Source organism: Equus przewalskii, chromosome 10 (genome assembly GCF_037783145.1).
Source record: "Equus przewalskii isolate Varuska chromosome 10, EquPr2, whole genome shotgun sequence".
Lineage (NCBI taxonomy): Eukaryota > Metazoa > Chordata > Mammalia > Perissodactyla > Equidae > Equus > Equus przewalskii.
Window position 1 is genome coordinate 61,121,650 of NC_091840.1, and position 10,607 is coordinate 61,132,256.

At 62.4% G+C, this 10,607-nt stretch overlaps 1 protein-coding gene across 6 annotated transcripts in view; it reads left to right on the forward strand.

Moving 5' to 3' along the window:
- KCNJ12 (potassium inwardly rectifying channel subfamily J member 12) overlaps positions 1-6,952 on the forward strand; it is a 56,515-nt gene extending 49,563 nt beyond the window's left edge. For all 6 annotated transcript variants that reach the window (XM_070561213.1, XM_008538319.2, XM_070561215.1 and 3 more), the window contains one exon: positions 1,947-6,952. In XM_070561213.1, the coding sequence (XP_070417314.1) occupies positions 2,002-3,291 (1,290 nt within the window). In that variant the 5' untranslated portion in view covers positions 1,947-2,001 and the 3' untranslated portion in view covers positions 3,292-6,952. The remainder of the gene's footprint in view (positions 1-1,946) is intronic.
- Positions 6,953-10,607: the final 3,655 nt, after the last annotated feature.

Consider the following 10,607-nt stretch of genomic DNA (forward strand, 5'->3'; position numbering starts at 1 on the left):
CCCCTCCTCGGGCTGCTGGGAGTGTGACCTCAGAGCATCTGCTGATGTGTCTGGCCCGCTTGCCTCGTGGGCGGTGAGCTGGTTCACTCAGGCGGTGAGAGCCGAAGCAGCGTGTCTGTGCCAGCTCTGGCAGTGCAGCAGCACCCAGCGACTGAGAAGGACCTGGGGGGCGCCGCAGCCTGGCTGGTCACGTAGGCTTCCCCCTCGCCCGTCTCCCAGGTTTGGAGCAGGTGTCAGAGGTCGTGCCCCTCTGAGGCTCCGGCTGCGCCTGATCCCAGAGGCCAGGCTGAAGCGCAGCGCTGCTGCCTCCGGCTGGGCCACCGTGTTTCAAGCCTCCGTAGGCGGCTGCCTGCTTCCTTGCTCCTGCCGGCCTCCCGGGACTTTCCCCTCCGGGCCTCGAGGGCTCCCAGCCTTGTCCAGCTCTGACTTTGTAGTGCCACCTGATGGGGATTGGGGGTGTGTGGGGTCCCCGTTGGTGGGGAGGAGCATGCCCGTCGCCTCAGTGCCCTGGCCAGGCTGGCTGGCTGGCTGGGGCCTCCCCCTCCTTCCAGCCCAGCCCCGGTGAGACAGGCTGAAGTCCTGAGCACCCGCAGCCCCGATGCTAAGGGCCAGATGGCCTCAGTGCCCACAGGACCAGGCGGGGCCATGTTCCCTGCCTTCAGATGCCTCAGCCTGGCACTGGCAGGTGGGCTCGGAGCCAGCAGGGCACCAGGGGTGGGGCGGCCGGCAGTCTGTGCGTGCCCATGGCCGCCTGTGGGAGCAGGGCTTTTCTGGCGGCGGGTGTGCTGCTGTGGGTGTGCCCGAGGACTGTTCCATGTGTGTGAGAGTGTGCGTGGTGGGCCGACGACCGTGACGTGGCTAGCACTGCCGTTGCTCTCGTTAGGGCTGAGGAAGGCGGGGCTGGGGGAGCCCCTGGGCTGAGGTCAACCGGTCAGTGACTCCCCAGGGCGCCGACTCATGGGCCCCCTCCCAGCTGCTGCTGGACACGGGCAGGCAGAGGTCCTGGCGCGCGGGTGCTGACAGAGGGCGCACTGGGGTGGAGGGCCTGCCTGCCGGGGGGCTGTGGGGCCCCACTCGGGGTGTCCGTGAGGGCAGGCCCTGTCCTAGGCCCTGCGGGCGAGTGAAACAGCAGTGAACAAAGCCGCACACTCCCTGGCCCAGGGAGCCAGTGGTCTCGTGGGGGGTGGAGGGGGGAGTGCAGCATTATTGCTGTTATTATTACTACAGTTATAGGTCAGAGGTCGGTGCTGTGGGGGGACAGTGGGGACCTGGGCTGGGTGTCCCATCTTCCGAGGGCACCAGGAGACCTCTGGAGATGCTTGTGTGGCATTGCAGCCAAGGCCTGAAGGAGGTGAGGCGGCGGGAGGATGCCTGGGAGAAGAGGTCCGGGGCGGGGGCGCAGGTTTGAGGAGCAGAGGGTGAGCCCGGGACGGCTGGGAGATGAGATCCACGGGGTCTCGGGCTTTGCTCTTACAGGCCCTGTGGGTGCCAGCAGGAATTCTGGCTTTGAGCAGAGGACAAGACCGGCTCCCCTGGCTGCTGTGGGCCTGGGTTGGGGCTGGGGCAGGGGTGTTGGTGAGGCAGCTGCCATGCTGGTCCAGGTGGGTGATGACGAGGACTCAGGCAGCGAGGATGGGAGAAGGAGTTGGGTCCTAAATATATTTTGAAAGCAGAGCCCGTGGTGTGGGAGTAAGAGGAGGTGATGAGTCCAGGATGTTGGCCGGAGCTCTGGGAGGATGGAGAGCTCCTGGGAGGCTGGAGTGGCAGTTATCCAAGCTGAGAAGGAGGGTGAGGGGCTGGCTTAGGGTGGGAGGGAGGATCAGGAGCTCCTTTGTGGGTAAGTTGGGATTGATAGTTCTGCCAGCCATGCCTGAGGGCCCTGGGTGGGGTTCAAGGCATGGGCTTGTGTGGCCCCTCCCCCAGCTCTGCTGTCCCCTCTATTGCAGGAGCTGAACCCCCCGAGAGGGCCTGGGGGTGAGCTGGGGTCCCCCCACCCCCGGGATGACTGCAGCTGGCCGGGCCAACCCCTACAGCATCGTGTCATCAGAAGAGGACGGGTTGCACCTGGTCACCATGTCAGGTGCCAACGGCTTTGGCAATGGCAAGGTGCACACGCGGCGCAGGTGCCGAAACCGCTTTGTCAAGAAGAACGGCCAGTGCAACATCGAGTTTGCCAACATGGACGAGAAGTCACAGCGCTACCTGGCTGACATGTTCACCACCTGCGTGGACGTCCGCTGGCGCTATATGCTGCTCATCTTTTCGCTGGCCTTCCTCGCCTCCTGGCTGCTGTTCGGCATCATCTTCTGGGTCATTGCTGTGGCCCATGGTGACCTGGAGCCTCCTGAGGGCCACGGCCGCACGCCCTGCGTGATGCAGGTCCATGGCTTCATGGCAGCCTTCCTCTTCTCCATCGAGACGCAGACCACCATTGGCTACGGGCTGCGCTGCGTGACAGAGGAGTGCCCGGTGGCCGTCTTCATGGTGGTGGCGCAGTCCATCGTGGGCTGCATCATTGACTCCTTCATGATCGGGGCTATCATGGCCAAGATGGCCCGGCCCAAGAAGCGGGCGCAGACTCTGCTGTTCAGCCACAACGCCGTGGTGGCGCTGCGCGACGGCAAGCTGTGCCTTATGTGGCGTGTGGGCAACCTGCGTAAGAGCCACATCGTGGAGGCCCATGTGCGGGCCCAGCTCATCAAGCCAAGGGTCACAGAGGAGGGTGAGTACATCCCGCTGGACCAGATCGACATCGATGTCGGCTTTGACAAGGGCCTCGACCGCATCTTCCTGGTGTCACCCATCACCATCCTGCATGAGATTGATGAGGCCAGCCCACTGTTTGGCATCAGCCGGCAGGACCTGGAAACGGATGACTTTGAGATTGTAGTCATCCTGGAGGGCATGGTGGAGGCCACGGCCATGACCACACAGGCCCGAAGCTCCTACCTGGCCAACGAGATTCTGTGGGGCCACCGCTTCGAGCCCGTCCTCTTCGAGGAGAAGAACCAGTATAAGATTGACTACTCACACTTTCATAAGACCTATGAGGTGCCCTCCACACCCCGCTGCAGCGCCAAGGACCTGGTGGAGAACAAGTTCTTGCTGCCCAGCGCCAACTCCTTCTGCTATGAGAATGAGCTGGCCTTCCTGAGCCGTGACGAGGAGGATGAGGCGGACGCAGACCAGGATGGCCCCAGCCCTCAGGCTAGGCACGACTTTGACAGAGCCCAGGCCGGCATCAGTGGCACCCTTGAGCAGCGGCCCTACAGACGGGAGTCAGAGATCTGAGCCGCCTTTGGCCAAGGTGCAGCATCCGCCCCGCCAGGGGGAGGCTTGGTGTCCCCGGAGGGCTCCGGGCTGGAGCAGAACGGGCCAGGTGCCCCGGTTGCAGACTCAGTAGTGTTCTAGATGTTTTACGTTTCTTCACAATGGCCTCGGAAGGTTGGCAGGAGTGGGTGGCTGGGGCGGGCAGCACCCAGCCTCAGAGGCCTGAGCGGGGGCAGGGCAGGGAGGTGGCCTCCTGGGGGCCAGGCCACAGGAGCCAGGGGCTTCTGCCTGGGGATAGAGCTGCAGCCTGCCCGGAAACAGCTCAACAGCCATCCAGCCTCTGTGGGCCGAGGCTGCAGGCTGCAGGGCGCCTTCTGGGTTTAACTTGGGGAGAAACACCGGGTTTTGACTTTCTCAACTTTAGCTTGAGTGAGGCTGTTTACAAAAGAAAAAAATTAACGTGATTGAAAAAAATTTTTTAATTTTTTGGAGGTAAAAAGAGGACAATTAGAATTCCATTGGTCTGCCGGGATGCAAGCAGCTGGATGGAAGCTCCAGAAGGTTCCCAGAAGCTGGATGGGCCTCTCCTCCCCGAAGGCGGCCGGGCGGGGTGTGTGTGGGGGTGCTGGGTGGTGCGGCCTGCGGGGCAAGCACAGTGCTCACCGTGCTTCTTCATGCTCACGGGCGGTGTAGATTCCATCTGTGATCGCAAAACTGAGACCACGTTAGTGATGGTAATAAAAGCTTTCCAGTGTCATAGATGTGGGGTGGGGTTGGGAAAAAACCAGTTTGAGCTTTCTAAGTTTGACTGTATCTAAGAGGTGCATCTCAGGGCCGGATATGGGGCCGGATATGGGACCGGCCTGCCGTGGAGGGTCTGCCCTCCCCCCCCACCCCCATTCTCCTGTTTTTCTTCTCTCTCCTTTGCTGCCCAGTGTTCTCTCCCCTTTCCACAGTGAGGGGCAGTTGGGAAATGCAGGGGTGGGTGGCTCCGTGGGAAGGGAAGCCTGTTCCCAGACTCGAAGGGGAAGGATCAGCGCCATCCACCCGGGGCCTCAGTGGGAGATGTGCCTTAGAGCCCCCGAGCCACCAGGCTCCAGTTGTTTTGGTTTTTACTGGACTCACCCATCCTTCCCGCTGCGCCCAGCTCCGCCGCGGAGTCCTTGCCACCCCTCGGTCTGCAGAGGCCAGGCCGACTTGGCTCTCCCCCTGCACCCGGGGCAGCACAGGTGAGCAGGGGCGGGGGTGGCAGCAAGGACTGCCCTGCGGCTGAGCTGCAGAGAACAGCCTTGGGAAAGGCCCCGAGCAGTCAGTGAGGTGCCGGGAGGGGCACGCGCATACAGGCACCCTGGTCAGGAGGTCGAGGCTGCCCAGCATGGGCTTGTTCTTGGCAGAGGAGACAGCGGGCAGGGCTGGACCCTGGAGGGAGCTGGGGTCCTTCCCTGGACAGCCAAGAATGTTGTCCCTCCAAGTGACCAGGCCCGTCAGAAAGTCAGTAGAGTGCCCGTGTCTCCCCGGCCTGCCTCCCAGGCTGCTCCAACCGGTACCCCTGAGACAGCTCACAACCAGAGGGTGCTAGGGACTCTGCCTCAAGTGGGGAAACTGAGGCAGTGTGCAAGGTCATGCAGCAAGTAGGTGGGGTTCAGGAGGCCGAGGGAGGCCCGGGGCCTGGGCTGGGGCCTCCTGCCCCTCCCCTCCTCCTCCAGCCCTCATGGCAACTGGAGACCTGGCCCTGGAGGGTCTGGCAAGGCTCTCAGTCCCCTCTGAGAGACACCTCTGCCTGAGCCTGGAGGTAGGCCTGACTCCAGGCGCCGGCCCTAGCCGCAGCCCTCACCCTGATTTCTGGCCAAGAAGACTCAGCGCGAGGCAGGCCGAGACAGCCGTTCCTCAGAATGTGCTGGGGACTGGCTGCTGGGGCTGGGGTGGAGTCCGTGTGGGCGCTCACCCACCATCCCCTCCTAGAGCGTCAGGCTGACCCAGGGAGGGACGAGGGGGCCTTGGTCACTCAGGGCTGGCATGCAGACCTGCGCTGCACTCTGCCCAGCAGCCAGAGATTCTCCAGGGCCTGGTGGGCCAGACTTCCGCTCACCCCATCCAGAGCAGAGCCCTGGGCCCAGGATCCCCAAGGCCCTGGTGCACATCTGCTCGGGTCTGTCCCCTTCCCAGGCCTGCACCAGGCCCTGTCGGGGAGCGGTGCGAGCTGCCCTTCCTCTCTCGCCAAAGGCAGGTGCTGCCATCTCAGACCCTCCTGCCCTCTGCTTTCCTCCCTGGATTTGTTTGTTTGTTTATTTATTTATTTATTTATTTATTGCTTGTGCTAAAGACCAAAATCGTCTTCCACTTTAGTGCACTTGAAAACGGGAGGGCGGTTGGGAGGAGCCGAGCGTTTGCAGAGGAGGATCCTGTGGTCCCTGGGGAGTGTGTGCGTGTGTGCCACGTGTGCCCGTGTGTGGAGAGCATGTTAACCCACTGTGTGTGTGGTATGCTGTGTGTGGTGTGTGTGCTGAGCACAGGTGAGTGTGGAGCACTTGTGCACATGTGCGTGCATTTGTGTGGCTGGTGAGTGTGTATGTGTGTGTATGTGGTGTGTGGTCTGTGTGCCGTGCAGGTGAGTGTATTAACCTGCTCCCGCCCTCGCCCACCTGGCAGGAGGTGCGGAGGTCGAAGTGGCCAAGGACGTGGCGACGGCACCTGACCCCCGGGACGCTGTGCTGCTTGTATGGGAGAAGTGTGAGTGTGAGTGTGCACGCACCAGTGTGTGGAGCCGCCATTTGTGTGTGAGTGAAATGTGTGCAATTACGGCTCTGCCTGTAAGTGAACGCACGTGTGCCTTCATCGTACATGGGGGTGTTGTACAGATGTGTGCATACGATGATCTCTAGATGTGTGAGTCTGGGCCGACAGTACGTATACGTGATATGTACATACACACATGCACAGTTCTGTGTATAGTGACACGAAATCCATAGGGGTGTGTGTGTGTCATATATGCGGGCGTTGGTTTAAATGTTTACCAGGCCGTGAGGCTGGGCACACACACAATGATGGACTCTGGCTGTGGACCCTGGCAGTAGCCCCACTGGCCCTCTGCTCTGACCATGTCCATGTGGGCGTGCACAGAGCCCGTGGGCCAGCGTGAGGCTCCCACACACCTGGGCATGAGGTGACATCCACACGTGTATGTGAGGACACAGCATCCAAGGTGATCGCTTGCACACAGATTGCGTGTAGGAGGCCGTGTGAGCGTGCCCTGTGAACAAGGATGTCCATGTGGTCATTTGGGCGGCAGCTGCGCCAGGCTCCGTGAGCGGGATGGGGTCTGGCTCCTGGGGGCAGTGCGTGTGCGCTTGTGTGAGCATGTGTGGTCCCAGAGGTGTGTGCATGAAATGTCAGTGGGGGTGGTGTCCATGTGCACCCCATGTGTGCCTTCCGGCCGCCCCCGTGCCCACTGGTGCTGTGCTGCAGTCCCTGCCCGCTGTGCGTCCCCGCAGGGCGAGGGGGGGCCTGGTGGGCAGGAGGCCCCTGCACAGGGGTGTCTGCCCTCCCTGAGGCCACAGAATGTCAAATCTATTTTAAATGAGAAAACTGGAGAATTTTCATGTTATGTCCAATACAGAGCGTTATCTAAAGACATAGGCCATGAGACTAGACGACATTAAATGCGTTTGATCTCTTTGCGTGCCACCGTGTGCAGGTGTGTGTTTGAAAGTCCCTGCCTGGCTCCAGTGCATGCCGGGGAGCTCGTGTTCCCTCAGCCACCACGTCCTCCAGCGATGCAGCTCTTCAGGGGAGGGGGACGTGGCAGCAGCTTGGGGTGAGAGGACAGGATGCAGCCTCCTCACAGACCCTGGCACACGTAGCCGCAGTCCCCTGTGACCGCACATCCTCTCCCACAGGTGCCCGAGTGTGCCGGACCACCCTCCAGTCCTGGATGTCACACCTCCCCAGGCCTGTGACCTCGGGGCCACTGCCTTGTCCTCCCTGGGCCTGCGCCTCCCCGTGCAGGCTCGTGCTGAGTGCGGGAGGCTGCAGCCCCTCCCGGCACTGGCAGACGGGGGAGGCCTCCAACCAGACGCAGCCCTGGTTCCCACTGCTGTGCCAGGCCTGGGTGGGGTGTGAAGACCCCTGCTCCAGCCTGGCGGGGCGACTAGGAACTGGAGGGCTGTTCTCCCGGCTGAGGCTGGGGGGCAGGGGGGACAGAGGGCAGACGGTGCTGCTGGCAGGGGTGTAGCACGTGCAGGAGGCCACGCACAGCCCGTTCTGGGGAACGGAGAATTTCATCTCTTTCCGGGGCTTGGGCTCCAGGGTCTCAGGGCTCCTGGCAGAGGTCCACAGGGAGTGAATTCTTTCCTTTGCCCAAACTATGTCCCTATGTGGAGAGCTCCTCTGCATCAGTGAAGGACCCGGGGGACCTGCACTCTGTGGGGTTCAGGCGAGGATTCCAGACCCAGGACCAGAGGCCTGGGTGGTGACGGCGGAGCAGCGGGCGGGGGCGCTGGGTGGTCGTGAAAGCTTCTTGGCGAATGTCCCCTTGGGTTGGACCTGGAGGGAGGGAGGACCCTGGAGGTGGTTGGCTTGATCTGGGGCAGCTCCCTTCCCCTGGCCCTGGAGCCCTCCCTGGGACCCCAATACCAGCCTCTAAGCCAAGTGGGGCTAGAGGGTCGTGGCCTCCCCCATGCCCCAGAGTGGCTCCCACTGCGCTGGCAGGCCGGGCCCGGGTAGCGTGGGTCAGTCTTTGTTGCTCAAACTTCCCATCGGGGAGCTCAGGACTCTCTTGGTCCCCTGTCCTGCCCTGGGGGAGGGGGGGTGGGTGGGGGTGGAGCCAGCGGAGGTGGAGGGGGCACCATGCGGCCGCTCAAGGTCACCGCTGGGAGACAGCCCAGGCCTGACTCCAGGTCCGTGCATGTCCTAGTGGTCCGCTTCCCCTGCACTTGCCTGCCTCCCCAGGGCTGCGATGTGTCCAGTTCAGTCTGCTTTAGACGGCAGAGCCGGTGTGGGGGCTTCCGGGGGAGTGTTGGTTTGAGCGCCTGCTAGATTGAGGTTTGAGGTGTCTAACATGTGGGTTTACCTGTTTCAGAGGAAATAGTTTCAAGGACATTAAGGGACTTGCAAAGTCACTGGGAGGGTAGTTATCTGAGCTGGCATCTGAGCCAGGCCTCAGGCCCCCAAGCCCTCCTGTGGCCTTCATGTCATATCATTTGACCCAGATGCCGACGCCCTCCCAAGCAGGAGGGACAGCCCAGCCAGGGGCCTGCCCTGGACTCACCCCCAGTTTATTCTTCCCAAAATCCGACTCCTGTCGGGGGGCCCCCATGACTGGAGAGGGAGTCACAAATGAGCTTCTCCTCTGTGTGGAGGGGCAGAGCAGAGCTGCCCATTTGTTCCCCGGGGGAAGAGGGGGCCTCAAAGGGCACACCCCATCCTACTGCAGCCCACCGTCTGCCAAGCACCAGAGTGGAGTCAGGCCTCATGACCCTCTCCCTGAGACTGCCCTGGCTCCCTGCCACACTGAGAATAAGATGCCAGCGGCCTCCCCGGCCTCTGAGGTCCTGCTCCCTCCAGCCCTGCCGTGCCGGCTCCTCCTCTCCCTCCTGCTCCTCCGGCCCTTTTGCTTCAGGTACCCTGTCTCCCTTTGGTGCCTTGAGTACACCACACTTTTCTCCCCATGCCAGGACCTTTGCACATGCTGTTCCCTCTGCCTGGAACCCCCACCCCTCGGATCTGCCTCGTCACCCTCCCTGGCCCAGTGTCGAGAGCACCAGGACGGCAGGGGTTGTCATCTCCTTCATTCACTGCTGGTCCAGGGCCAAGAGCAGGGGACAGTGTGTGCTCCCTGCCCACTTGTCTGGTGGGTGGTGTGCTGGTCCTGGGGGCTGCCACCCGGAGAGGGGTCTGCCAACCTCCCTAACCTCCAGCCCCTTCATCCCCTTCCCACTGACCCAGCCACACCGAGGAGAGAGCCTCCCAGCCTGGGGGCAGGGGCAGCTGAAGTAGAACTGGGAACGGCGGTGGGGGGTGTCCTTCGTGCTGCAGGGGATTTGAGCCCACTGAAGGCTCTGGATCCCCTGCCCTCTTTCCTCCTCGGTGCTGCTAAGGAAACACAGAAGGGGGCCCTCCCCACCCAATGCTGGACTGGGACCTGGAAGGCCTGGATTCTGGCCTCTGCCCCTTAAATGTTTGTGACTGGCCATCTCTGGGCCTCAGTTTCCCTGTATGAGAAGTGGGAGCTCCAGTCCTTCCTTCAACATGTATCTGTGACCTACCGCTGTGCTGGGCATTGTTTCAGGCACTGGGGCCCTGGTGGAAGCAGGACAGGCCCAGCTCCTGCCATGGGGCTTTCGTTCGCGGGGCCCAGGGGGACAGATGTTCCACATGCGTCTCAGGGTGAGTCCCCCAGAAGCAGAGGCTGCACAGGGGATGGTGTGCACACAGTTCACTGGGGGAGGCTCTGCGGGGAGTCGAGGGGGAGGCGCAGAAGCGGGAGAGAAGCGGAAGGGCAGCCGTGGGTCCAGTGACGTCTGGCCTGGCCTGATCCTGGGGGAGCTCAGGAGCAGGAAGAGCACCGAGGACCGCCCCACATTAGCGGCTGTGCTTTTGTACCTTCAGTGTCAGTCCTTGGCTGCTGCCACCCCAGGGAGTGGGAAGGTGCAGCCTCTTGGCCACTTTAGGGCAAGGTGGCTCCTATCAACCCAGGACTGTTCTCCAGAGAAGGGGCACCTGAGAGCCATTAGCAGGGGACACAGCAGCTGGGAGCCTGGGGCTCCTCCTGGTAAAAGGGTCAGGTGGGGCACAAGCCCGTGCCTGTGCACCAACAATGACAATACAGTGCGATCCCTGAGTGATAGTGGGACAGATGGGGTGCCATGGGGGCAAAGCCAGGGGAGGCCTGGTTGGAGGGACCGAGGCGAGTCCTCCAAGGAAGTGACATTTCCTCTGAGAGCTGAGGGATGAGTAGGTGTTTGTCAGGGATGTGGGGAGCAGCTTCCCAGAGAGAGGGGCCAGCACAAGTAAAGGCCCTGGGGTGGGAGAGAGCACAGGAGTACCCCATGCAGGGCCCGCCCGGTTCTTGGCATGTGGCCTCTCCCAGGCCTGGCGCCAGCCACGCGGCAGGCATCACCTCCTGGGACGGCGGGCTCCCGTGAGTGGGGACTTTTGTCCGCCTTGTTCCCGGAGGGCCTGGGCACCCAGAACAACCACTGCCCGGTGCCCAGTAGGGGCTCAGTCAATCTTTGGCTGCTGCCGCAAGACGTAAGAGAACAGGGAAGTAAGAGGTCAGTAGAATGGACGTTGGCCTGTCCTGGGAGTGGCCTGGGGCCTTGCCGCAGGGGTCGGGGGCT